Raw genomic sequence first — 26421 nt, forward strand, 5'->3', positions numbered from 1 at the left:
GCAGCTGAGCTGGGATCCAGGTACAGAATAAACACAGGGTACAGTATAAAAATACAGGAGCTCCTGGAGATTTGATTTACAGTGGGGTCTGCTTCAGAGGTTGGGCACAGCCCATTTCACTGATAAATAATAACAGTCTGTTAACTTTTTCATTAAAGTCTTTAATAGATGTGCAAGAATATAAATGATCTCAGCTGTTATGGATTAGTATACCATCTTCTGCACAATTAAAACTGGTCAGCAAAGATCCCAACTAATTAATTATACAAAACTACAAGAACATATTTACTGTTTTACAATCATTAAATTAGCTAGAATTTTCATTTACTATTTCAAATAAGACAACTATATATCATTACCAGATCCATTTGTAATATATTAGGATTTTTTTTCCAAACCACACATTTAATTACATCCTTCATTTTCTTTTATTTATAAAACAAGTACTTTATATAAAAAATTTCCCCTTCATCATGAACAGAACATTATTCAAACACTTGCACATGAGCAACCAAACTTGTACCCAGCAAACTATTTGGCAACACAGCAACATTGTAAATGCCTGTAAATTCTTAAATAAAAATCAAATAGTCTTTACAATGTTTGATTAGCAAAATGTGTCTTTCTATTCTTCCTTCCCTCCCTCCCAAAATGTTCAGAAACCTGGAAAAAAAGGTTAAAAAAAACCCCAACCCACATTTCTAATATTTCCAGTTTCAAGTTCCATGCCCTGGCATGTCAAAGGACAGCTTAACCTGTCACAGTTCCTTTCATGAGCTGCCTGCAGTCACTCTGATCACTACTGATTAGCTTTAGTACCAGGGGAGTTCAAAACACTGAGCAGGAAATTATTCAGGGGAAATAAAATAAGAGGGAAAAGGGGAAAAGGAACAATTAAAAAAATGTCAGATTACATTTAAAAGGTAATGTTGCCTTTAGTAGATAATAAAGTATCTAAAGTCCAGGCATTTGAGGCAAGTACTTTTTACTAGTTAAATTATTTAGTGTTGATTAAAAGACATTTTGCTGAATATGAAAAGCTACAGTCCAACAGAGAAACCCACAACTGAAACCTGAATGGGATTCATAGAACTAAACAACCACAGGTCTGCATAATTGTGGCTAAGAGGGGATACAAAACCTAGATTGTTAATCAATGATTAATTGACTATTTCAAACAATGTTTTGGCAGTCTGGTCCTAGCACCTCATGACTTGGATGTGAATCCCAAAGATGTCATGTTCAGCACCTAATGCAATGCTGTACCCTGAGAAAACCATAGGTTCATGGAAAGAGAGTGAAAGGGTCCCAATGTCTCCTGTTTTACCCCATGAGAGGCCAGCCCAGGGCGCTCGTCTCCCTCCCCCAGCAGCCCTGGAGCCCAGCCCGAGGAGCAGAGCTGAGCCTGCCCCGGCTCCCCCAGCTCCCACCACAAGGGATTCCACACTTGTCTTTTGCTTCTTCCAATTTCTTAGGTATTTGTTTTTCTGCCATTAAAAGAATTGTACTGCTCTGATGCAAATCATTTTGCTGAAAGATCCCATTCTCTGCTGCAGAATGATTAATTAGTTATTAATGCACACTGAGCAACTGTAAGCAGACAGTTTATCATAAGCAGGAGGTGTGCTTTATCAGGAAAGTGGATTTTATCTTATGGTTATTCTAGATTTACTACTTTAAGGCTATGCTTTACTATGCTTTTGCTCTACATCTGAATATTTGTATTGTTGATAAAAATACTTTTCAAAAATCTAATATACAACACAATATCATTGTAGGTGTAGGCACTGCTTAAGTATGTTTAGAAATCCTTTGTGTGCAAATTTAGATTTTTTCAATCTCTACGTTTTGGTAAATTTGGAGTTTAAGACAACAGATTCTGTAATTGATACCGTAAATTCTAATTTGGAATTAATCTCACTGAGTCACTCTGCATTCCAAATTCTGTAAAAATGCAACTAAACATCAGGCTGCAGCTGTGAACTGTATGTTTCAGATGGAATTTTATTTAATATTAGCAAGCAGAACTTACCAGGTGTAAGAACGTCCCAAATATGCAATAATCCTTCAATGCAGTTTATCCATTTAGGCACTTAAATCTTGTACCCAAATTTATGTTTTGATTGCTAATAAAACACAACTCCTTTTAAATATATCTGAGATGTTTAGACAGGTACCACTTGTGAAAAAAGGCATCAAAAATAAGCTTCAACACCACTGTAATATATTTTATTCTTCAGGATGTTACACTGTAATACTCTTCAACTGGGAGCTCATTGCATCGAATGTTTGTAGAAAGGGTGTGGATCTCAAAGTTTCTCATGATCTCCTTTTGCAGGGATGCAATGAACGTTTCAATCCTTCATGAAACAGGCACAAAATGCAAATTCCTTCATTAATGAAGCCAGTTGTGTCAGTGCCCAGAACTTAAGAATCACTAAGTGGCAGAGGACACCCACCAAAATCATAATTCTCTTCTTTGATTTTCAGCAGCAAATTTGTTTTTAGATCATTGGTCTCCATCCAGAGTGAGCAGTCCCAGCCTCGCATGCATATACTGTAGTTAAGGATAAATTAATGTCATTCACACTGTCCCCAACGAGGTCATTCCTTCATACTGTCTCTTCTGTTGACAGCAACAATGGATTAATATATTCAAATCCTTCAAATTCTGACTGATCTATTCTCTTTATTATATCTCTGAAAAACAAATGAGAGCAGGGTTTAGTTTACCAGAACACTGGGCAGCCTTCCACCATATAATGCAAGATACCAAGAATTTCCAATTTACTGTAACATGACCAAGTTCTAATGGCAAGTACATAATTGTGGGAAATAGTAAAGGTGAGAGGATTTTTAGAAGCAAGATAGTAAAAGGTTTTAAGCTTAATAATGGTGTATTGTGTATTGTTAATAGAAAGAAGACAAGCAAACATTGTGTGGAGCAGGTGTATGTGTACTTTTAGTAATTGGCTAAAATAACTGTCTCTAAGTTTTAGCAATGTGCTATTGGCTAAAAAGTGTTTAAGATGCTCTGTAACAAAGTCTCAAGCTGCACCAAGGGAAATACAGGTTGGATATTAGGAAGAAGTTTTTTCCAGAAAGGTGATAAAGTTCTGGAATGGCTGCCCAGGGAGGGGCTGGAGTCACCATCCCTGGGTGTGTTTAACAAAGCCTGGATGTGGCTCTGGGTGCCAGGGTTTAGTTGAGGTGTTGGGTCAATGGTCTTGAAGGCCTCTTCCAACCTGGTGATTTTGGGGGAATTCTGTGAATTTAGGGGAATTTTGGGAATTCCAGGAACCGGGGAGGTGCTGGAGTCACCATCCCTGGATGTGGCACTGGGTGCCAGGGTTTAGCTGAGGTGTTGGGGCTGGGTTGGACTTGATGATCTTTAAGGTCTCTTGCAGCCTGGGGATTCTGTGAATTCTGTGAAAGAAACCTTTGGCTGTGGCTGTACATGAGCTTCTGCCATCCACCACACAACGAGGCTGATGCTGCAATAAAAGCTCAAGGAACGCAGCCCAGCAGTGCCATCCCCTTTGTGGAAAGGGGAACCTAAGCACACCAACACACACACACACAGGCTCTTAGTGATTTCCAGCTGTTCTGTGAATGAATCCCAGCTGTGCAGCTGGCTGGGGCAGGGCAGCACATACTCATCATCTGGGGTGAGCTGCACGGGCTCGCTGGTGAACTGCGTGTCGAAGTTGTCCAAGCCGTAATCGTCCGTGATCTGCGGCTGGAACGGGGGCGTCGTCTGCTTCTTCTCCAGCTTTACCCAAATGTGGGGAAAAGGACAGAATTACAGTGGGTAAGAGTTCCAGCATGCCTCAGGAAATTCTAATCCAACTGCTGTAAATGCTATTGGAAGGGAACATCAAAATACCAAGTGGTATGGCCTACAAGCCAGGCCATGCACAGCAATATAGTTACTGCTCTGCATTTTAAAATAAAAAGCCACGAATAATTCAGCCCTTTAAGTTTTCTCTAAATTGGTAGAGTAGATTCAGGACTGATAAATTCCCAGAGTGCTGCAATACAGCAGTTAGCACAATATATTTACTTTTGTTCCTGAGAAATCGACCTACTTTCCTTCCTCATTTGTGTGCAATCTGTCACATAAACTAATTCATAGTAGCACAGACACCAACATTCTGATTCTGACATTTATATTCAGGTAAAAAGTATCTAGGCTGCAGACCTCCATAATCTACCTCAGGACAGGGAACTGGTGACAGTAAGTAGCAGTGACCACTGATCAATATGATCACTTGTATTACCAACATCAGATAAAATCCTGATCTTAAGGTCAGAATCTCTCATGATGCTTGGTACAGAGCAAACAAAACAGGGAATAAATCCCAGAAAAATCTTGGATTTCAGGTTTCACACAAGAGCACAGGAAGTACAGATGGAGATAGGAGGGAATTGTGGAACTGTCCCAGGGTGGGGCATTAATACATCAAGAGCCCATGGATGATCAGGTCTGGGAAAGCACCATGAAATCAAACTGATGAGGAAGAAACAATCAGCTCCTCCCAAACAAGAATGGCAACGTGAAGGAATCAGCAAAAGGAATATTTAAAAACTGAAGCAGGGTGGCAGGACTGTCCCTGTGAGCTGGTACCACACACTCACCTCCAGGCATTATTGCACCAGGGGTTAAACATCAGACTCCCTCCTTTGTTATACTCAGTACAGCATAAATGCTCTCTTAAATCAGCCTGAGAGAACCTGCAGCCTTTAACTTGAGAAAATGAATGAAAAAGCAGCTCTAGAAAGCCCCTCACTGCAAACAGGAGCTGTGGCTTTGTAGCTCTTACTCCAGCATGTCATGGTTAAACACCATGAAACAGGCCCTGAGATAAGAACAGGCTGAATATCCCCAAACAATCCAGAACAGACCTGCCCTGGATGCTGCTGAGCCATCCTGCAGCAGAGTCAGCAGCCTCGAGTGCTCTGGGCTGTGCCACACACTTGGGATGACCAACACCAGCAAAAATGTTCTGGGCTGGCTGCTCTCTTGCCCTGTATTTATTTTTCCATTTAGCTCAAGCTCCACACAGAGCAAGTTTTAAAGACTCCTTTCCTTCTGTTACAACTTGAAAAGATTTGGAAAAGCTTTTAAATCCAAATGTTTTCTTTGAAATGCAGGTGGTGAATAAGAGATTCTAGTAACTAAAAAAGCTTTCCAAGTATTTTCTCATTTTTTCCTGAGTACATTTGCCAAAACTTATTAGAAATTTAACTTCAAATTCAAACTTATTAGAAATTTAAGTTCAAATTTCTCTGACGTTGATCCTCCTGAGCAGAACTGTCCTAATCATATCACAAAACAGATCACCTAAATCTTCCCTTTTTTTAAAAAATAGGGATTTAATATTAAAGCTTTCAGCCATAAAAATATGTTAGAAAATGTAAAAATTCAATCAGCATAAGAAATACCAATTTTGATTAAGAGTTTTTTTGACAAATAAACAAAATAGAGCTCCACAGCTCCAGGTGAGCTGCACTGGGGCACCACAAGATAGCAAAAAAAAAAAGACTAAAAAACAAAAAAACCCCACCAAAACCCGACAGCAAACCAAAAGAAATCCCACTGAGGTTGAAGGGAGAACTCCAAGCAAGGGATGTCTGACAAAATTAAGGACAGCCCTCGTTCCTGGGAGGATTTTGTAAACATCAGGTGTTTTAAAGCACCAATTCCTTCTGCACTGAGCTCTCTGAAGAATGTTACAATGAAATTCAGAGCAGCAGCTTCAAAGGGAAAATGCAACTGTGCAGCTTTCTCTCATCTGAGCTCTTTCATGTTAGTGCTGCCTCTTCCCACACTTCCTGCAGCCTTCCCAGACTATGGAAATACTACAGACACACTTTGCAATTGTTAACTACCTATTAAAAATGTAATGCTGCCAGGGAGGTGCTCCAGACTCTACAGCTTTAATGCTCAAATGTCAATAAATGGTATTATGGCATTTCTGGGATGGTTTCTGCACTGGAGACAGAAGGTAACACAATTACCAGGTAGCAGAAAATTTAAAAACCAGTGTCAATAACTGTTATAATGGCATTTCTGGGATGGTTCTGCACTGAAGACAGAAGGTAACACAATTACCAAGCAGCAGAAGATTTAAAAACCCAATTTTGATACAATATTTGCTTGCAAACCCACTGAAATGCAAGTCATCTTCTTCACCATGAACACAAACCTCCCTCACCTCAGCAGTACTAAAGAAAATCTGCAAACTGTAACCAGAGTTCCTGTATGAACAACCCCACTGCTCTCCTGCCACAGCCCTAACAAAGGAACTGATCCTGCTCCTCCTCCTCAGGTCACTGAACCCTGCCACCCACCCCAATAATCCTGCTTGTTTTGGGAGTCACAGAATTGGTAAATTCAGCTGGGTTTTGGTGTACTAGGACAACTACTTTGACTATGATGATTTCCAGAATGATTTCTAATGATTTCTAGAATTCATTTTGCCTGTTTGCAGCAGGGTTGTTTATATGCACACAACTAAGAAATGAATGAATGGCTCCTTTGGAACAGCCAGAAACAAGCAGGGATTTTTACCAGATGCCAGCCTATGCACACAACAAATAAATGAATGAATGATTCCTTTGGAACAGCCAGAAACACAAGCAGGGATTTTTACCAGGTCCCAGTCTATGCTGCGGAAAAACGTGTGAGACTTGATATCAGCAAATCCTGTCTGGGGCTGGCAGCCAAGCCTTTCTTTGGGATCCTGTGGAAAACACAGACACTGGAATTACACACTGCAAGCCACTTGCAGCCCACGTTTGCCAAAAGCCCACAGAGATGACTCCAGCATTGCCATGACTGTGCAAACTCTGCTGGGATAAGCACACTGTGGCTAGCAAAGAATGCTTGATTATTTATTTCAAATAAAATTTGAAACTTAATTTTTAAATGATCTTCTACAACTTCTTCAAATAATTCATGTCCTTCTTTTTTCCATTCATGATAATGGCTCTTCAGATTTCAATCAGCTTAATTAAATAAGTATTACAGAGAAGAGTTTATAAACAAAGCTGCAGTTCTTTTTTAAAAGCCTGCACCTAGTTGAACATCAAGCCTATGCTGTGGAATTCCCTCAGTAATTTTGAGACTGAATGGGGTTTTTAACATAGAGTATACCAAGGTTTATAATTTTCTTAATAGTAAGCAGATTAACTTCTTAACTGTATCACTTTCAACAGGAAGCTCTGACTTCCAGCTTTCAGATGCTAAAAATAAGAGAATGTTACTTACCTTGTTTAAAAATCCTTTTAACACATGGGAAGCCTTGACAGAAAGAAACCTTGGAATCCGGATTGGCTTCTCCAGAATAACTGTGACAGGTTTAAAAACAGCAATATTGGGTTTTGGTTTGTGACATTGACCATGAATTCAATACAAACATGTATTATTTTGGTATGCTATCAGTTAGAAAATGGAAGATAAATGGAAGATTTAAATTTTTTAAATCATGCAAACAAAATTTTTTTAAATCATGCAAAAATCATACAGGAATTCAGGCATAAATCAGCATAAATGCTGACCAAGAAGTACCAATTTTGATGAAGAGTTTTTTCTACAAATAAACAAAATACAAATCCAACAGTTGTCTTTTTCCCTCTGTCTCAAAAAACTGCAAAGCAGAACAGAGGCATTGTTCTATTGGCATTGCAGGATTTCCTCAGGGACATGTTACCTTCATTACCTTTTGCTATTATTTGTTGTGTGAATAAAAGTTTCATTCCTCAGTACAGGGCAAAGTGTGATTGTAAACAGAATTTTAAACAGAAATGGATTTGATATCAGGCCCTTCAAGCAGAACATGTCAGATTCTGTTCCAGGAGTGCAGGAACTGCTTTGGAGAAGCTTTGCCCGTTATGGAGCTGGGAGCACCGTGGGGTAACAGTGGGAAAGGAACCCCCAGCTCTGCCACCAACCTGCCCATTTGGGATGCAGCCACCCAAAAGCACCCCCCAAGCCAGGGCTGTACCTTGGAAGAGGTAATCTTCAGTGTTCATGTCGGGATTGTCAGTGATGATGTCGAACGGGGACCTCCCCGCCATCATCTCGAACATCAGCACCCCCAGCGCCCACCAGTCCACGCTGAAGCCTGCAGGGCACACAGGGATGGCTCAGCCAGCACTCCTGGAATGTCATTGTCCCTCACACAGATCAAACCTGGCTTAGCACTGTGTCCTGGCTTAGGGCAAAGGGGGGGAGAGCCTCCAAAGGGGTTTGTGGTGCTGGTCACAGGGGGCCCCCAGGATGAGGGAAGAGATGAGGATCTGACTCCATGGTTCAGAAGGCTGATTGATTATTTTATCATATATATATATTCTATTAAAACTATACTAAAAGAATAGAAGAAAGGATTTCATCAGAAGGCTTGAAAAGAATAGAAATGCTAATAAAATCTTGTGACTCTCAGAGAGTCCGAGCCAGCTGGGCTGTGATTGGCCATTAATTAGAAACATCCACATGAGCCCAATCCCAGCTGCACCTGTTGCATTCCACAGCAGCAGATAACCATTGGTTACATTTTGTTCCTGAGGCCTCTCAGCTTCTCAGAAGAAAAAATTCTATCAAAAAGATTTTCCATAAAAGATGTCTGGGACAGGGGTTCCTCTAGAAAGCAGATTTAAGTGGCCCCTCCCTCAACCAGTTCAGGAAAATATTTCCTTGGGGAAAAGTGGAAAAGTGATTTCTGGGCTCAACAGCAAATGGGCATCATAAATGCCCATTCAACTTATTCCAGGCTAAACAGACAATTGGGGATATGAACACCCTAAAGTCACCCCAGGAGATACTGAACCCCTGCCATGATTTACACATCACTGGGTGAGTCTGAGCTTTCTCAGCTGGGATGACAAATGTAGGGGAACATTCTGCAGGCAGCAAAGCTGCAGTTTAAATGGTTTCCTATAGTATCATTTAATAAATATTTTTCAGGCCAAGTATGATTTAAAAGAAGCTGAAATGAGTGATAGGAAGAGAAAAAAATCCCTTTATTTCAGGAAAAAATTTAAACTGTACAACAAGCACTCAACTTTTATTATATATTAACACAGAAATGTGCAAGTCAAAAAATTAATTGAACCAAAAGAATTAATTTGACCCAAGCTAGAGCTGTATTTATTGTAACTATAGGTTGTGTAGTTAGGCCTTACCATACTCTTCTCCTCTGAGGATCTCTGGTGCAATGTAATTTGGTGTCCCACAGAAAGTGCTTGTAGTGTCACCTGGGCCCAAACCTTCCTACAGGCAGAAATCATTTCAGAAATTAAAACCTGACCTCCTTTCCTGGGTATTTCCTTTAATTACACTTAAACCCCCAAGTTACTCAGGGAGTTTAAAGAGGTTCCTTTCACAAAATAAATACTCATAGTGCTCAAAATGGCCTAGGACTCCTCAGCTCCTCCTCAGCAAAGCTGATTAAAACTGAGTCACAACATGTAGGTAATAATATTTTGCTTATAGATAAATTTTTAAAAAATCAGTTAAACAATTTGGAAGTGCTTTTCAAATAGATATTCAGGAAAAAAACAACAACTTCTATAACAATTCAGTTCCAAATGTGGTTCTATTCAACAGTTAAGCTTTTTCAGAATAAAATTCCAATTCCACAACCAAATCCTGGGGTCAGTAACACCAGTGTTAATATGAAAATGAATTTTCTTAGTGTTCTCTAAGAGTGACAGAAGAAAGGTCAGGAAAATCCTACCTTGCACATGCCATAATCTGTTAATTTGATATGACCCTCTGCATCCAAGAGAACATTGTCCAGTTTTAAATCTCTGTAGATGATGCCTCTTTCATGTAGGAAGTTTAGAGCAATACAAATTTCAGCAGCATAAAACCTGAAATTAAAAAGGAGAAAGTTCATATTAGCATTAAGATAGTAAAAAAGCTGGTGCAATTTAAATATCTATTCTTAAAACATCATTTTATAGCCAACTTTTATGTATCAGCAGCATAAAAAACTCAAGGTACATTTATTGATAAGGACACTGACCTCTTATAAGACTATTCCTTATATAAAAGTGATATTTTCTTTTCATTCTACTAATTAAAAAAATATTTATTCTTTATTCCACAGATTTTTTTTCTGAAAATTCCACGTAGCAAGCCAAACTACGAAGCAATAAGGAGGAGTAAATTGGAATAACTGCTATACTGCTGAACTGCTGGCTCTCTAAAAATACTCAGGTTCTTCAAAACAACAAAATTTACATTTTTTCCCAGGCAGGACACCCCAGACTGGAGAATCCAAGCGCATGAGGCAGCAGAGCAGAAGCAGAGAGTGCCTGGGGCAGGACCTACCTGGCGTGCTCCTCGGGCAGTTTCCTCTGGCGCTGCATGTGGAACATGAGGTCCCCCCCGTTCACGTACTCGATCACCAGGAACAGCCTGCAACCACAGAGCACAGCTCATGCATTCCAGGGACTCTCCAGAAATGCTGCTTTTGTTCTGAGCCATTTCCACTTCCACTCTTGATTCTGACTGCTAGATTTCTTATGGATGCTCTTTAAGACTATTTTCTTATAAAACTATTTAAGAGGGGGAAAAAGAGCACTTCTTTGATGTATATTATGTAGGAACAGTCCCTTTATTTAGGGAAAAGCTGCTTTTATTCTTCCCATCTGAGCTATTTTCACTTCCACTCTTGATTCAGACTTCCAGATTTCTTATAGATACAAAGCTATTTAAGAGGTGAAAAAAAGAGCACTTATTTGATGTATATTATGTAGGAACACTCCCTTTATTTAAATGCTGCCACCTTTACCTGTATATGTAAATTAATTATCATTAATAATTACATTAATATACAATTATATGGATTAAACAAGTGTGGCACTGTACACAACACAGGCACCAGCTGGAAGCTCTGGGCTCGTTTTTTCCTCTGGAAAATCAATGTTTGAAGCAGGCTGCTCCAAAGCAGGGCCAGAGATCCAGGTGGAACTGGGCAGATAGAAGGATTCTGTTCCAGTCTGCAGGAAAGCTTCTGGCCTTGGGAAAATATGATCCAGGCAGTGCTGCCAAGGTCAGAGAGAGCTCAGGATGGAGCAGAGCTGCTGGGGCAGGCTGGGCTGGCCCAGAATTTCCTTGTACATTCTCATTTTCCATGAGCTGAAAGCTCATTTCCACACATGCACACACTGGTAAACATTCCTTTTGGAGAACATGTGCTCCAGTCCCTCAGATCACTCTAGCTGGTGATTTGAGTGTTCTTTAGAAAAGGATTCTTCATTTGAAACACTGAAAAAGTGTTAAAACTTAAACCAGGAAAATCTACTGGACAAAATCCAGCTGGCAGGGCTCTGAGTGGCCTCCCCACAAGAAGATAAATGCTAAACTGAAATTAAATAAGCAGCAAACAAAACACATAACAATGCCTTGAGTATTTCATTCCAGCACTCCTGGTGTGCTTTGCTTCCAGCTTCCCTATCCTATTTAGAAGTCCCCCATGTTTTATCACCATTCAAACTTGAAATTGCAAGTTCCTTGCCAAGTCATGTTCAGGAGGGTCAGCAGTGGCAGGCCTTGCTGGGATTACAAGGATTTACTGAAACACCACCAGGTTTGCAGGATGGAGGTTTCAGCTGTTGGAAAACCCTTCTCTGGCAATTCTGGCAAGTCCAGGGCATAGATTTTATTATAATAATGGAATAGCATCACCAGTATCTGAAACAATGCAGCTACAAAGCAGCTACACACAGCATCAATCAGCCTCACATTTAGCTACACATTTCTGTTAAAAACTTATTTAAAACTATATTCAACAGCAAGAACATTTTTTGCAGCTTTCCCCCCATCAGTACCCTTGTCACAACCTGTTCTATTACAACTCATTTTCTTTGGGCCACTTAACACAATCTGATGGTGATGAATTTATTCACTTGGAATCAGTTTTGTGCTTTTCCTGCTTGATGTAAATGAGGTCATAATTATGATTTTATAACATTACAGCTATAATCAAATTGTGAATTCATGACATTATGGTTATATCCATGGCAAATGGCTGAAGTTACCAACAAAAAATTAGAGTTTCACTGCAAGAAGCAGCTGGGCTGGAAAAGCAGGAACAGTCATAAAGATAGAGCAGGAATACAGAAAGCTTTGATTATGTTCAGCTTGGGGTTTTTTTCCTATTTGTGCTCCTCAGCTCTGTCAGTGTAGCTGCCAAAGAGGAATGCACAGGATCCTGCTGCTGGCTCAGCTTTTTCCTGGGTTTCAGTAGTTACAAGAAATCTTCTCAATCCCTCACCCTGCCTGACCACTTGAATTTTTATATCAGGTGCCCAATTCTACTTTGTGTTTGGTGAGAAAGCGTTGGGGAATGTTGGTTTAACTGAAGAGCCTTTCCCAACAGTTTCTCAGTTGTTTATTTATTTCTCTAAATGTTTCTTTATTTTGTTTTGGTCAAATCCTCACTCAGTGACCTCTGGAGATGATTCTTTATTTCTTTCTCCCTGCTTCCAAGCACTCCTTGGTCCATGTACCTTCAGAACACTGATCAGCTCCTTTAGCTCCTTCACCTCTGCTTTCCCTGCTGGAGAGTTCCTCTGCTCCATCAGGGAGGTGAAATTTTGGGGACTGAAGAGAAGGTGCAGTGCATGGCTTTGTATTTTAAAACTTGGCAATACCCATTGCAAAAAACAGGGGATTATTCCTAAGGATAAATGGATAATCCATGAAAACTTGAAAACTTTGCACTCTACACTGCAAGTGAGTTGGATAAATGACAATTTTCTGATTATGACATATATGCCATTATAAAAGTGTAACAGCAAGCAGGTGCCTGTGAAAACAAAAAATATCCCAAACCACATCCCAGTTCCCCAGGAACATACTCAGGCATGGACATGAAATCTTTTGTTTTCTTCATATTCCAATTGCAAAATAAGCAGCAAATAATCCAGTTTGGATTGTGCACACAGGGACAAAGCATTAGCATTTCTGAGTTAAGGCTTAAATAAGCACTTTCTCAAAATCACACACTGCTCTGCTATGTTCTAGAGGCTTCTAAGCCTCCTAGGTACCAACAGCACTGTGCAGGTAGGGGGTTTGTATTATTATTAAAAGGTTTTAACTGGGCAGCCCAGCTCTCAGCTCTTCAGGAACTGCTGAGAACTGATCTGGCCTGCCCAGCAGCAGCTGCTGTCAAGTGTTGGGAAGCTCTGTGCTCCCTATTTCACAGGGCTGTGCTCAGGAGGCAGGACAGCTCCTCCTCTTCCTCATCCCCTCTCCCTTCAGCTCTGACCCACAACACCACTCTGAGCTACCCCCTAGAAGTGACTTTGCTGCAGCACTGAATCCCTGACAATGCTGGTATTTCCTTCCAAAAACTCCTGGCTGAGTGCTGGCAGTGGTTACACTTGCTTCAGGGGAAGCAGTTCAGCTGGCAGTGGTTACATTTGCTTCAGGGGAAGCAGTTTAGCACAATGACCAAGATTCTCAAGAGAAAAAGAAAAGAAAAAAAAAGGAATTTCAGATCTTTCTTACCGACTTGCTGTTTGAAAGCACGAGTGCAAACCAACCAGGAATGGGTTACTGGATGCCTGCTCAAACACGTGTTTCTCTGTCTGTACCCAGTCAATATCCTGAAACAGAGGGATTGGACAGTCACAAATCCTGCTGGGTGACCACTGTGGGTATTCCCAGAAAAACACCTGGGAATGTCCCAGTGCTGCCTTACACACACTGGCATTGTTACCTCGTCCTTCAGAAAGGCAAGGATCCCTTAGAATCTGGAGGAAATTACAAAACATTGCAATGCAGTTGTACATTCAGAAGTTGTTTAACCATTTAAGGAAGGTCTGCACAAAATCTAAGCCATTGTTAATAAAGCACATCTGCAATATTTGATAAACTGCTCACAGTGCTGCATGGAATAAATTCAGTTCTGAGATAAATGATCCCAAAGCTGCTGAAGCAGCTCATGCCAGTAACACAAATAATGTGAATCTCCAGTGTTTAAAAGGTTCAAGTGAACTGAACTTCATCTCCTCATCTGAAATTCAAATTTAATTCAATGAAACTACCAAAACCTGCCCAGTTGGTCCAGCCAAAATCATTAAAAGCATCCCAGATATCTTTAATCCTTCAACAGGAAGAAGTTCTGAATACCCAGTGCAAAACCACATCATAAAACCAGGTTGCATGATACTGGCACAGTGCTGCAAAACTCAGAGCAGTGATAACACAGCATTTGAGCTTTATTTCATAAAACCACACACAATTTAAACACCCCAGACAGCTGGGTTTAGCAGCAGACATTCACCCTGCATGCAATGCACTGATCACCCTGCAAACACTCAGGACACTGCCAATACACCAGAATTGCAATTGTTCTAAAAATTCTCCTTTGCCCACAGATATTCCCAGCTTCCCAGCCAATCTGGAGACAAATACAAAACTGAAATGAGATTTTCCTGTCAAGGATGGGTGCTGACACTGACGTCTCAGAGGAAACCAAGAACTGTCACCATGAAATTAAATAAACCTGTCAGGTTTTGTGTGTGGACCCTTGTCAAGACAAAAACATCACCTTGGAGGGGTAAACCTGAGTCCAGACCAAAATCCAGAGCCAAAAATCCAATTTTGAATAAAGCACCAAAATGTCCACTTCTCCTTGGTTTACCTAAATGAGTTTCTCTTTAAGAGTCTTTAAATTAACTCTTCATTAGTGCACTTGGCATTAGGATTGTGCCAGTGCTTTATAACAAAACTAAGCTTAGCAAACCTGAACAGAAGCCCAGATATTTGATTCCCCTCCATCTCCCTTCTCTCCACCAGCAGCCATACCCTGAAAGCACCAGCTAATTTAAACTTGCTGGTACTTGCTGTGTAATTGATTTTCTTTCTTTGTGGAACACTTCAAAGGTGAAATTTCCATTACTTGCAATATCTCATGCACTCACAGAATTCACTGAATTTCCTATCAATTCCCAGAATTTCATTATGCAGCCTATCTTAGAGAAAAGAAAAACCAATTAGCTCTATCTTCTATGTAATTATGAGAGCCACAATTCCAGCAAGTCTTTTCTCATCTACCTCTGCTTCTCAAACAGCTGCACAACTCATTAAACAGGACTTGGCTTTGGCTGCCACCTTCTTGGAAAAACACATGTTAAAAAGGAAACCTGTAAATAAACCATACAACATCTTGCTTCACAAAAAGGAAACATCAAATAAATAAGAGGCAAAGGATTTTAGGAGAACTAAGCCCAGCCTCTGGAATAATGACAGAGATGACAGAGCAACTGACTGAAACTACCAACACAAAGAGCACTTAAAATAGGGGTTTGATGCTTTTTGCACAAACAGCCTACTTCCAAAAAAGTGTGTGAGGGGAAAAAGATAAAAAAAAAAAAACCAAAGCCTTTCCCTTTTTAATTTTCCCCCTAAACTCATGCATTTGAGATTTTGTATTAAAAAAAAAATCTAAAGGATTTTGAAAATAATGGAGAAATGCAGCAGATTTCTGTGGCAGACAAAAACCACAGGGATCTCAAATGGCAGTAGGATAATTTCTGAACTCATGGAAGAAATATTTCAGAATACTGAGTCACTTGCACATAGGCTCTGCCAGCATGAGTGTAAGAACAAAGTTTCAGCTCCTTTACTGACACACAGACAATGCTTTTGCCTTGGAAAACACATTTAAAACCACATTTCTTTCAAAATTAAATGCACAAAATCCACCCCATTTATCTCATCACTTATAGATTAGCACATCCAGGTTGGACTGTTTAATACAGGATTTCTACCAGGACTATTAGTAATTGTTAGTTGTTATTAAAATAAGGGACATTTCTGTCAGATTGGTGCTTCAAAAGTCAGAGAAACTTCTCTGCCAGAGAGGTCTGAAACATGAGCTTCTTGTTCAGCTGCATGGTTTTTGTTAAAGCATAGTAAGTTTTTATAGCATGTAAAGGAATGCAATTAGCACAGATTTTACCTCATCATCATGGACCAGCTCTTTTTTCACCACTTTCATAGCATAGATCTGATCATTCTTTTTCAACCGAACCAGAAGAACTTTGGCGTAACTTCCACGGCCAATAACTCGGATTAAATCAAAGTCCTGGAGGCCAAGCCCCTGAGAAATCTTAATTCCATCCATTCCATCAATGACTGGTTTGAGATCCTGTATAAAAAGAAACAGATGCTAGAAACTGAAGACATCTCCATAGCAAGTAACTATTGGAGCTGAGAGATCTTTGAGCACTGGACAGAATTTGCTGACTTTGCTTGGCACTGGCACCCAGGGCTGGATGCTGATTGGAACACATTTGTTTAGAAACGTTGGGTTTGCTCTTACTAAAAGTTACTGGTTTTTCCAAGGCAGTTGTTCATCCAACTAATCATTTTCATATTCCCTGCTGGAAAGCAGAAGGCAGTGCCTTGAGAAATGAGGTTTAACCAAATTCCTGAGCCTCAGGCCATGCACATTGTATCCTTTGTACAAAGTGAGGAGCATTATTCATATTCTGACAGATGCAGCACAAATTAATGAAGGCTATCTAAAAATAAGATTAATAAGGAAACACTAACTGGCTAATGAATATATCTGTCTGTGTTCAGCTCACTATAATTTTAATGAAAATTAAGATTTCTAACAGGTTCCTGGGAACACACAGAAGCAATTCTCAGTTTCTCATGTCTGAGAATTTGCAGGAAATATTCCACTATGAAGAATGTTATTTTTAAATTCATTATTTAAGAAAGAGAATTTTTATCACCTTGGCTATTTGCTGGAATGAGATGTGAAAACATGGGACTGAAGATGGAGCAGCTGAACTGGATGAATGCAGCAGGTACTTGGACTTTCAGGTTTTACCAATCTACCCAAGGCTTTGACACACTTCTGTGGCCTATTTTTATCTGACCTCACACTACTGTACTTGCAGACAGATCAGCATTCTGCAGAACTGTGGAAAGTGTTTATATAAAGAATCTTGATCTAGGATTGACTGCTATTAGAAGAGATTGCTCTAAGCTCAAAGATTCCAGACAAAGCTCCCAGAACACCAACTCCTTTCTGTAGGATACCTTAAATCATTTCAGAGCAGCTCAAAGGCACGGTGGGACAATCAGAGCAGTGTCATGCAGGACAGCTGAGCAAACAGCACCTCCCAAATTTCAACACAAACCTGAGCACTGACCACAGCCTAAGTGAGCAATTAAAATTCTCTGATGTGCTTTTAATTTCTACCCTTCCATTTCTGAATCTGAGATAAAAATCTGCAGCTACATGACTGAAAATAAGGCAGTCAGTCAGCCAGGAGCAGGAGCTACTCAAGTGTGAAAGGAATGGGAGTGACAAGCATTGATTGTAGTGGAGGCAAAGGAAAAAGGTGCAGCCTTGCTCGGAGGGGAACAGCAGAACAACCCCAGTGCTGGGCAGAGTGCATCCCATTTATTTTAAACATGCCAGAAGCATTCTTAAAAGAAATGTCTTTAAGCCCTTTAGAATTGAAGCATATTCAGATTTTTCAGACTGCTCTAAAGGAATAACATTGTTGATGTGCAGAGATGGAGTCAGAGCCTCTACAAAAGACCTGAAAGAAGAGTTGAAGTGTAGGTTATTCTACTTGTGTTTCCACAGGAGCTGAGTAGAAATGTTTGGGTATTATTTATATGAACCCTCTCAGAGAGCTGGGTGGTTAATGGGTCACCAGACTGAACCAAGTTCCACAGGAACAGCCTGAGGGTGACAAAGGGTGAGCATCCATTAGGGACAGCAGACAAGGCAATGGCAAAGCCACCGTTTGTTGTAAGGGCCATAAAAGTCAAACCCTCTGCTAAATCACTGTTATTCCAACAAATGGAAGTGAGAAAACAAAAATGCTAAAAGGTATCTTGGATCATGAATGGAATGACAACAGCTTAACACAGAAGAAATCTGAAAAAAATCCAATAAAAATGCTTTAAAAAAAATCATCAATGTTCAGAAAAAAAACAAAACCCAGACTTTTGAAAAGGGCAGCAGAAAGCCCAGAACAAATAATCAGCTATTTTATAAAACATTGAATGATTAGGTTGGACCTGATGATCTCAAAGGTCTTTTCCAACCTAGTTCATTCTGTGATTTGGAGTACATAAATGCAAATTGCAAAAATATTTTAAGAACATACCTCAGAGTCATCTTTAATGGTGTCATGTTTTCGGTTTGAAGGAATGTAGGGAACTGGAAAAGAAATCAAAGTTATAAAAGTTATAAAAACCTTTACTGAAGTAGTTTTAAAAATCAATAAACTGAAAGATATTTAGTAGCTCATGGCCAGGTTGCTTTAAACATCACTGGACCATATTGATAATTTTATTGACCAGGTTGCTTTAAACATTGCTGGACCATATTTTGACCAGGTTGCTTTAAACATTGCTGGACCATATTGACCAGCTGACCATATTTTTCCACTTTGTAAACAGGAATAGGAAAAAATGAGGGCAAGAGGGGTTCTAAAGTAAGAAAGCACTCACTTCCATCAGTGTCCTCTGAAGGGAGATCAGCCTCATCGTTTTTGTCATCTAAGCGAGGTTCCTGGGAAGGCATGACCGAATCCTGCCAAACACAGGCACACAAACAAACCCCTGGGCATGCAGCCCTGGGACTGCCCTGCCTCAAACTCCAGGAGATCCTGCCCTCTCCCACCAGGAAAACTGGATTTTGGAGTCATCATGTCCAAAGATTAACATTTTGTAATGCATGGTAAAGCCAGCCTACCAAAACCTCGATGCTGCATTAGCCATTCCCTGCAGCTGCAACGGGTGCTTGGCTGTCTTCTAAAAATAAGAGTGGGGTATTTTACAGCAAAGTTCAACATTTTATTCTACTTAAAGACCTCTGAGTGTTTCACATGGACCTACAACCAAGTAAACACTTCAGCATGATGTTACACCATTTAGAGCATTGGCATATTCCTTTCCTGCTTAATAAAAACATGAATTGCTGCTCATTATGCATAAATTAGTGAAGACCACAGTAAAAGATATTTTATATTGCATTTGGACCCTGGGCTCATCCCCAAGACAAGCAGGACTATTCCAGGAAGTACAGCAGCATGAAAAAAGTAATTGGCAAAGAATTGGTAATGTCAAGGCAAGTCACATTCAATACCAGCAAAGAAAATTACTGGTTTAAGTCACAAATATGACACAACCACCAGTGAAATACTGGGGATGAATACAAGAAAGGGCTAAATTTGAGATACACAGATGTTTCAATATTTTGATGTTTAAAGCCCAGGAAAGACACCAGCACTGAGAACAGTACTGGAGAAACTGAGGTGGCAGGAACAGGAAAGCAATAAACTCTTCTGAAAAGAGAAGTGCAGAAATTATATATAGAAATATATTAGCACATCCAGGCTGGAATGTTTGATACATGATTTCTACCAAGACTATTAGTCCTATAGTAGAAATATATCATATATAGAAATGAAGAACTAAGGCACTATATATATTATATATAGTAGTACCTATATAATATATATTATATATAGTGCCTTAGTTCTTAAAGCCTTCCCACAGGCTACAAGGAATAACTTCTGAGCTTGTCAGTGTCTAATGGAGAGGTCAAATTCAAGCTTGAGCATGCTCAAGTCACATCACAAGCTTTCTTTCTCACTTTGTCTGCTCACAATCCAGAGGCTTGTCCTCCACAGAAACTGCAACCCAAACACTCCCAGGTGTAACAAACCCACAGCCAGGCCCACATTGCATTATTCAGGACACATCTACCAAGAGCAGCAGAGGCCAGAGAGGCACCCTGAGCCCTGGCCAGAGCACACACTCACCATATGCCTTTTGCAGGTCAGTGGGACAAGGATGTGACAGCGTTTATGGACCAGCAGCTTGCAGTTGATGCACTTGTAGCCTTGCCTTGCGATGCCCCATATCCTTTCACTGCACTGGCCACAGTACGCTCTCTGCAAGGCACAACGCTCACCATCAGTGCAGGCAATCCCTGCTGCCAGGAGTCCAGCCCAGCCACCTACCAGATGTTCAGGAATAATTTTAGAATGTCCAGAATTATAATAATAGCTGAAGGTTACACTTCACACCCAGAATTCAGCGAAATGTGGTTCTTTTTACATAAATAACTCGAGCATATGGAACACATTACAGTGTGACATTAGCAAATCATTTGTTAGAGAATAAGTCTATTTAGAATCCCAGGTTTTGACAGAGATCACCCAAACAAAACTGCTACAAGTTTGTACTACACAATTATGCATAAGAAGTACCCAAGCTGATTGTGTTGGAGAACACAGGCACAAAATGTTAAACAGACAATGTATAAAAAGTGTTTTACATCTACACCTATACATTTTAACAGTGGTAGAAACTTTGCATAATTAAAACCATTAATCATGCCTGATATCAAGCTTCTGTGTTGCACTGAGCATCAAAAACCTGTGGTGTTTTTACATATGTAAGAAAAGAGCATGTGAGTTAAACCAAAATGAGGGCAAATGAAGAAGCCAGACATCCTGGTGCTGACTTTAGCAGGAGAGGTTTTTAAATCATTGTATGGTTGCTATGGTCACTTTATCCACTCTACCCAAAGCACCAAACAACAATCTGAGGTCCTTGCACACCAAGGAGTCACCCAGACCCAGTATCAGTATAAAATTATTGTTGTATTTTGGCAGCTGTAGAAAACAAGACTTAATTCCATCCCCCTCATCTGTGCAGCCAGTCCTCCTCCATCAGGAGAAACTCAAACTGCACTGCCCAGAGGAAAGAAAAACAACCCCAAAACTGCCTGATGAGAGGAAGCCTGGGACATCTATTGCCACCTCTTCCAAAATTCCTGGCCCACCAGACTTCCTTCAGTGTCCTTTTATAGGTTTTGCAGCAGTAGTAGTAAGACTAAATAAAACCTGTCAAGCCCTGGAAGTAGGGGCAGGTCCCAAATTCCACCAGGAATTCAGGTAACCCTTTCATACCTCTCACATGCAGTCAAAGCCATATCAGAGAATTGACCTTTATGTTATGTTCAACAAGATTAAAACACAAATTTTTGCATGTGTTCATTTATCTGAATGATCTGAAAAAGTTGCAAAAGGTTACTTTGAAACAGGAAAAAATCCTTAAGGCAATATTCCAGCCTTAAAAATTCCATCAACATTGAAATTTGGTATTGAATTCAGTAATGCAGACATGACCATAACTTGTCATAAATTTATCAATTTTAATGTCACATTTTACAGTTTATGTCAATCTGCTTACTAACTTCAGCTGGATGTGATTTGTGTTCTGGCTCTGTATGATGTCACTTGCATGCAGGTATAAAATCAGTCTTGTTTAGGATTGTGACATCCTAATGAGGTATCAAAATCTCTGTGTACAGTCACTATTTACCTCATTGAAAATAAAACATCACTATCTATAACATTATGGATTATTAATGTGGCACTATGAATTCATAGTGTTTCAAAGGAAATATGTTGTTATTATGTAGCAAATAAACATTAAAAATATACTTTCATACTAAAAATTGTTTTATTCCTGTAATACATTAATACAAATCCATGTGATAATTCATATATGATATTTTTAACATATTTAGTGATAAAATGCTGAGTTTTAAGGGGCTTCTCCTTCTTTCAGAGCATTTTTGGGGTGGGAAATTTTAGAAAAAAACTCTTACTTCAATTATTAGAAAAAATGTCCCTGCTGAAAGAAAGAGTTACCTCTTCTGAGTGCACTGAGTTTTGTGTGGAATTCCCCCAAGTACATTTATATATATGCTGCAATACTTAGGCATAATGGGATAAGTGAAGGAGGTGTCTCAGCCTTAAAGCCACATTCACTTGCTTATGTGGATTAAATCAGGCTCTCCAAATGCAGCTGTATTTTAGCTCAATAAAAAAATCTTTTTCAAATTCTTGGATTGTGTAGTACCCCAGATACTAAACAGTTAAAGCTCACATCAGCAGCTGTAACTTCTATGGATGGCAAAGGGTTCTGAAAGTAAAAGATTTTGCTAACAAGCAACCAAAATCACAGAAGTGGAGAGAGAAGCTGCTCCAAGGATGTATCAGCTTAAACAGTCACAAACACGGCATTTTAGACTTTAAAAAGAAATAATTTCCACCAATCCTGTATTAACTCAAATTCAAACACTGCCAAGTTTTGCCTGCTTGTTCCGACTCGAATAACACCGCAGAGCCCGAAATGTCACATCAACGAGCATCCTGCTTTTCCTTTCTCTCCAACACTCCAACACAGAAACAGCCCAGACTGAGGCAAACAATGAGCACAGAACATGAGCAAAGCCCAACGTTTCATGCAACAGTACTCACTCTGTTAAAACGTTTGGCCTGAAACAAATGCCCATTGACTCGGTACAGCTTCCTCCATCTTCGGGCTCCCCGGCGGTAGATGGATTCTAGGGAAGAAAGCAGAAAGGTGTAAAGCAGCAGCATGGCAGCCCAGCAGCACCACACACAGCAGGGGAAGCAAGTTGTGACTCAGAACAATCTTGCTTTCCTAAACATCAACGCACAGCCACAATCCCTGGGGATTTGGATTTTTTAAGGCGGCCGTGAGTGACGGCTGGGGCAGGATGTGCTTTCACCGCTGCCTCTCCCTTCCCTCCAGCCCTGGCTGTCTCCCTCACATGACCATAATCCCGTTACAGCTCCGTGCTCTGCCTCAGGTGAGAGGGACAGAGCTGTTAAAGGAGCAGCTCCTCGGGGAAATGGCGCTGCTGCTCTGCCCTGGCACCTTCCATGGCCAGGCACAGAGGATGGCTGGTACTGACAGTGTGAGTGTTTGCTACTGACAGCACCTCACACATGCAGCATTCAACATGCTCCAAGTCTGCAGGCTTACAGCATTTGACTTCATTTTTACCTTGACAGAAAAGATTTCTTTTGTTCAGGCAGGTCAAGTGCAGGTCTATGATTATTTTTAATATATTCCAAATGATTTGTTACATTTCATCTGTTTAAGCCAAACCCAGCACCTACTGCAAGTTACTTTTGTTGTGGCTGTTTAAGTGCAGATGAGCAGCTTCTGTGTGAATGGCTCATTAGAGAGTTTGATATTTAATATGAAGTGTTGTGCCAAGGGGTCCCTCTTAGAGCTGCTCAAAGCTGCAGGGGTGACACAGCCAAGCCCTGCACACCACCAGGGTCAGCAGCTGCCCACAGCTGGTGCAGGTGGGTTCTGTGAGGTACAGACTAAATCAGTCTGACAGACTTGATTTAGAATTGATACTTTGTCAGAATGAAGCAGACTGTACATTTATAATCCTCAGGAATTAATGCAAAAGCATCTTAGATTTTCAGCTTTAATGTTACTTTCAAGTTTCAAACATTCACACTTCATCAAAGACAAAGACTCTTTTTAAATAGAAAAACACAGAGATATTTTCTGTGTCAAATGATAATGCAAGTAGTAAAAAGTTTCTTTGTCAAGAAATTATTTTAACATTATATTGAGCAAGCCAAAACTCACAGGCTACTGACAGCAATGTGTGAACACTGGCTGCAATTCTGGGTCTGATTTTAGATCCTCTATTTTTGTCCTTCCAAAGGAAGCATTGAAGTTTCTGTGATTCCACATATCTACAGTGCCAAATCCCCAAACATTCATACCTACTCTATTCGCATGTGCAAATGTTTACTGTGCAAGCATTTGAAACAGATACTGCACTATTAAACTAATTGTTAACAATTTGGAGAAAGAAAACCAAGGAGCTCTCAAAGCAGCTTAAAGACTGCACACCCAAAGTGGCAAAGAGACAGCCACTGGAACAGACATGGACACTGGGTATGGCCATTTAGCTCAACTCTTCAAACCTGCCAAATATCAACTTTAAAGCAAACTTTTCTCAAGTGCAAAGAAAATTAAAATGACAACCTAGCAAAATGACTCCAAGGTTTTTAACTAAAATATGCTCAAACACAAACACCAATGGTAAACCCTTCCACCATTTCTAGGGTGACTTTTTACCAAGAGGAAAAATCTCCACGAGGATTTTTTTTCCAAAAGAGTTCATTAATTCATTAGACAAAGCACCATATGGAGGCAATGTAATACATCTGTGATCTGAACATTAGCTTATCACTGACATGAGGAATATTAAGTGAATGATAAGTTAACGAGCAGCTTGTGCTGATGAAGTCTGTAAATAGAGGAGCAAGTCACCTCCCTAATTAATGATAAATATTAAATCAAAGGCAGGGGTTTATATCATCTGCTTGTGAGGCAACAGTCTAACAAAAACTGAGCTTAATATAGACCAGCTTTAAAAAGTGGGAACCCCTACAAGTGATCCCCAGGACTGCCATGGTTCAGTGCAGGGGCTGAGGGAAATCAATCCCTATTTCCCATTCCCTGACTCCAAAAGGGCCAAGGTAAAAAATGAGAAACCAGCAATCCTGCAAGACACACCTTCACAGCACCCATTCTATTATTACTACACATTGGGATTAAGTTGCTATGACAGAACCAAACCCTCTTGCTCACTGAGGATCCAAAACTGGGACAAGTGGCTGAAGCACCACAGGGCTGTGCTGCCAGAGACCTCAGCCCCTGGAAAACGGAGCAGGCAGGAACCTCATGGAAGGGACATCCTTCCCAGAAACTGCCCCAAGGAGAATGCCAGGCTGGAAAAAGCAGTTTAGGTTTGCAAGATCATTGTTATTTTGAAGCATTATCAGCTACAAGTCCCAGCTAGAGCTCTACCAGATCAAAGCAACCACCTTGAACAAGAATCAGATTCATAAAATGGCAGTAAGTGCATACCTTGAGTTAAGAAACAATTTATTGTCGGTGTTGTGTGAACAAAGCTCTCATCTGACTTTGCATCTCATCCCTTCACAATGTAAAATGAACCCAAACAACATTTTCAGGGATGTGTTTCTAGAACACTTCAGAATAAAACAAGGAATGGATTCTGTGCTTCCTGGGAAGCAAGAATAAAACCAAATTCTTACAGGATTGATCCCAGCTCCCTAGAAGGAGGAATGCCAGCACAAAAGTCTGACTATTTAATTACTGAGCTTATTGAAAAGGGCTATTTTTTAATTTATTTCACAGCACACATCAGTTAACTCATTAAGGAGTTCTAGTTGGCTGCTTGCAGTCTGATGGAGATACACTCCTAATTAAACAAAGTAATATCTTCTGATGATTAATATTAAACACAAGACATTACCTAACAAAAAAAATTCTTTCAAACCCTCATTTTGTATCTGAAAACGTTTAGATAAAAAAATTAAGTATATTTTAAGCTCTTAGCAGGGATAACAATTTTTAAATGGGGAACACAAATACATATTTTAAATAGAATGAAGGTGCAGAACTTTATGTACTTCCAAGACTGGAAAATTGAAAGAAAAAAACCACAGGCTTTTTCAAAGTAAGAGTACAAGGGAAATAAAAGTACTCAAAATAAAATTAACCAGCTGCCTCTACCTAAAAAGCAGTGGGGAACAACTGACAGCTGCTGCTGTGCAATTCTTCCCTCTGTTGTCAAACTGTGCAACTACAGCACTAACAGTGAGGCACAGGAAACCCTGCAAATAGATTTGATATTGGCTTTGCAGTGACATTTCCTAGGACTGGGTTTGGGCTTCTTTCCTCATCTTTTAAAAAATACTGTAGGAAAAAGTTCTAAAGAAAAACATGAACGGACAAAATTTAACCGTGGATATAAATTGACAAGCAATGTCTATTGCTCAGTGTTAATTCCCAATTAATTTATGCACAGAAGATACTCCCCAATACCATAACGAGGTCTGCAGAACTCCACAGAAAGGATGAGAGCTTGGTGCTGAAAAATGTAACTTGGAAAAGAAGGGGAAATGGGAGGAGGCACAATTCCTTTCCAAATGCCAACACAGTTGGTTTCCACCAATGAAGGGCACTAAGATGGCCACAAAAATGACTCCCCCTTCATTTGGACTCCAAATGCACTTCCAAAGCTGGCTTTTATGTGATCCAGCCCTAATGAAACCTGCTCCTATCCTGAGCACAGAGGTAATTTGCTATTGCTGCAAATCACTTCTCAGAGATTAATACAACTTGTTTACAGGCCAATTACCCAGCCTGCCAGCTGGACACTACCAGAATGGCCAGTTTTTGTTTTGTTCTTTTAATGTTGTGCTGAGCACACAAGTGAGCATTCTTTCAAAACCAACTCATGAATTACAAGGGGGAAATTGATACTGGCATTTCAGATAGACTGGACTTGATAAAGAAATTACATCTAAAAGTAGAACACATTTTTTGGGAGACTAAATTCCAAAGTACACTTTGATAGTAGGTTGCTTGACATCTGTTATTTAATTTCCTACAAATAGGTACATTGAAACAATTTACATGCTTCAGAAAGCAATTTTAAAACATACATTGGATGTTAAGTGGCCCTTCTT

General features: G+C 40.0%; 1 protein-coding gene across 3 annotated transcripts in view; it reads right to left on the reverse strand.

Moving 5' to 3' along the window:
* Positions 1 to 140: 140 nt before the first annotated feature.
* Positions 141 to 26421, reverse strand: part of PRKCZ (protein kinase C zeta) — a 42105-nt gene continuing 15824 nt past the window's right edge. For all 3 annotated transcript variants that reach the window (XM_071449402.1, XM_071449404.1, XM_071449403.1), the window contains 14 exons: positions 22339 to 22424; positions 19825 to 19956; positions 18509 to 18590; positions 18163 to 18215; positions 15984 to 16172; positions 13526 to 13623; positions 10340 to 10426; positions 9741 to 9876; positions 9187 to 9274; positions 8010 to 8129; positions 7274 to 7353; positions 6657 to 6746; positions 3657 to 3772; positions 141 to 2700 (listed from right to left, as the gene is read on the reverse strand). In XM_071449402.1, the coding sequence (XP_071305503.1) occupies positions 2613 to 2700; positions 3657 to 3772; positions 6657 to 6746; positions 7274 to 7353; positions 8010 to 8129; positions 9187 to 9274; positions 9741 to 9876; positions 10340 to 10426; positions 13526 to 13623; positions 15984 to 16172; positions 18163 to 18215; positions 18509 to 18590; positions 19825 to 19956; positions 22339 to 22424 (1445 nt within the window). In that variant the 3' untranslated portion in view covers positions 141 to 2612. The remainder of the gene's footprint in view (positions 2701 to 3656; positions 3773 to 6656; positions 6747 to 7273; positions 7354 to 8009; positions 8130 to 9186; positions 9275 to 9740; positions 9877 to 10339; positions 10427 to 13525; positions 13624 to 15983; positions 16173 to 18162; positions 18216 to 18508; positions 18591 to 19824; positions 19957 to 22338; positions 22425 to 26421) is intronic.

The sequence above is a fragment of the Agelaius tricolor genome, unplaced genomic scaffold (assembly GCF_023055355.1).
Source record: "Agelaius tricolor isolate 1412-34295 unplaced genomic scaffold, bAgeTri1.0.p SCAF_28, whole genome shotgun sequence".
Classification (NCBI taxonomy): domain Eukaryota; kingdom Metazoa; phylum Chordata; class Aves; order Passeriformes; family Icteridae; genus Agelaius; species Agelaius tricolor.